This window comes from Hemibagrus wyckioides, linkage group LG27 (genome assembly GCF_019097595.1).
Source record: "Hemibagrus wyckioides isolate EC202008001 linkage group LG27, SWU_Hwy_1.0, whole genome shotgun sequence".
NCBI lineage: Eukaryota > Metazoa > Chordata > Actinopteri > Siluriformes > Bagridae > Hemibagrus > Hemibagrus wyckioides.
The window spans coordinates 1,587,501-1,590,000 of NC_080736.1; the positions used below are offsets into that span (position 1 = coordinate 1,587,501).

The window sequence follows — 2,500 nt, forward strand, 5'->3', positions numbered from 1 at the left end:
ATGAGATGATTGACAGCTGTGAATTCAGATTAAAATTAATTTTCTGTACAGATTTGGCAAATCGTGTGGATGGATATGGTAAAATAGTGAGATATTCTGACCTCATGACATGATATTTATTTTGCTTTTGCCTTGTTTTTTTGATTTAAGCAAAAACATTGTAAGAAAACAAACAAAAAATTGAAAAAAAAATACATTATTAGAAAATCAAACCTGAAATTGATCCTTTAATGAGGAATAGACAGAATTCTGCTGGTTAGCAAGCCTAAAGACACGCCCACAACTACCATGCCAAAAACACTTGAAAACATTTCCACATACGGAAATCTCAGCTACATTTCCTTTATGGTCTTTATATGTCATGAACAAATACAGAGTCCGACACATCAGATTGTTTGCTCTTTAAGCCACACCCACATATAGGCATGCAAACGTAAGCTAGTTTGCTAGTAGGCAGCTAGTTAGCAAAATTAGCAGTCAGTTCCATATAAGGACTTGGCCAAAAGTGGGGCTAATGTCATTTTAAAGACGTACCCATTCTGTTCATTCAGCCACGCCCACATTCATAGTTACTAGCAAGGATATTAGCAAAGTTAAATATTAGCGATATTGGGATATTTTTAAGCGAGCTTATGATTATGGATCTCTAGCTGCTAGTAAACTAGCATATATTTCCTTATCTATATGGAGGCGTGGCTTATATATATATATATATATATACTCATGACAAAAAATTGCCATATTTCCTTGTCATCACCCTAATTTGTGCATTGAAAGACCATAGGAGGAAACATAGCCAAGTACTTTCTAACTTTACTAGCTTGGAAGCTAATTAGTAGGAAACTAGCTTGTCTGTATCTGGGTGAGGCTTAAAGAACAACAAAAAGGTTTAATTGTTAATGACATGACCTCAGGCCCAAAAAATAAAAAGGAAACGTAGTCATAAATTTGAGTCCATATATGGAATTGATCGATTTATTTATTTATTTATTTATTTTGTTTTGTTTTGTTTTAAAAAGGTAGCACAGTTTATAGTCGTTTTATCTCACAGATAGAAAAGAAACTAGCTGTTAATTTCCTGAATCAGCAGAAGGAATGAATCGACTCGATTGGCGTTTTAAACATTCCTTCTATCCCTCTGTAAGTTTAGCGTGGAACCGCGCCACGAGGCGGTGCAGGTAATAATAACTCAAATTAATGCGTTTCCATGATGACATGCGGTGCAAAACATTTCAGATGTCATCCCCGCTGCGGCGTTAATGTCCATCCCCACCATCACTCATCCTCAGAGCGGATTATTAAAGCCCTGCTGATTTTACCATATTCTAACCTACAGGAAGCGGCTGATGGATAGCAGGGCATTAAGTGAAGCGTGTGAGCCGCGCCTTTATTTGGTTAGACGTGAAGTGAATGCACATTTCATTTAGCCCTCTCTCTCTCTCTCTCTCTCTCTTTCCTGACAGGTACTCGATCGATCGGCACACAGATCTGGAGAGGCAGTTCAATATCCACGTGGACGACGGGAAGATCACGTTAGCCAAACCGCTGGACCGAGAGACCGATACGTGGCACAACATCACCGTGACGGCTACAGAAGTCCGTAAGTGACATTTTAATCTGATAAATAAATAAATAAACACAGAAATTAATTACAGCAGCAATGCCACGTTCTCACAGTGACAGCCATAAACAGATACCGTGCTATTAGATAGATAGATAGATAGATAGATAGATAGATAGATAGATAGATAGATAGATAGATAGATAGATAAATAAATAAATAAAGGCTGACTTTAATTACAGCGGAATTGTCAGATCATTGCAGCCACGGCTTAGCGGTCCAATAGACATCGCATTAATATACAAATAAGTTGTTTTTAATGTACACTTAAAATATATAAATATATATATATATAACATAAGTAATTAAAAGTAACTGGATCCCCTGTAAATGAAGCTGCGTATAAATAAGCAAAAAATAATGAAATTAATGTGTGGGGAAAAAATCATCTGAATAAATAGTTTGAAGAAAATGAATAATTAGCATAGTTTATGAAACTTGTAAACACGGAGAAAGCGGTGTTGCTGAAGCTCTGTAACGTTGACATGAATGTAATGTTAACTGATGGAGAAGATATGAAGTCATGAAGATATGAAGACTAGTAGACATGATACGAAGACATGGAGACATGATATGATGACAAGAAGATATGAAGACATGCAGACGTGAAGATTTGAAGACATGAAGACATCTAGACAAGAAGACATGAAGATTTGAAGACAAGAAGAAATGAAGATATGATGACATGAAGACATGAAGCCTCAAAGTCACAACGCTTCAAATACCTGAAGACATGAAGCCTTGAGGACACAAAGCCCTGAAGACATGAAGCCTTGAGGACACAAAGCCCTGAAGACATGAAGACCTGAAGCCTCAAAGTCAAGAAGCCTCAAAGCCACAAATCCTTGAAGACATGGAGACCTGAAGCCTTGAAGAAAC

At 37.0% G+C, this 2,500-nt stretch overlaps 1 protein-coding gene across 1 annotated transcript in view; it reads left to right on the plus strand.

Moving 5' to 3' along the window:
• cdh8 (cadherin 8) overlaps nucleotides 1–2,500 on the plus strand; it is a 126,637-nt gene that overhangs the window by 108,983 nt on the left and 15,154 nt on the right. The window contains exon 8 of the mRNA XM_058382401.1: nucleotides 1,464–1,600. Coding sequence (XP_058238384.1) covers nucleotides 1,464–1,600 — 137 coding nt within the window. The remainder of the gene's footprint in view (nucleotides 1–1,463; nucleotides 1,601–2,500) is intronic.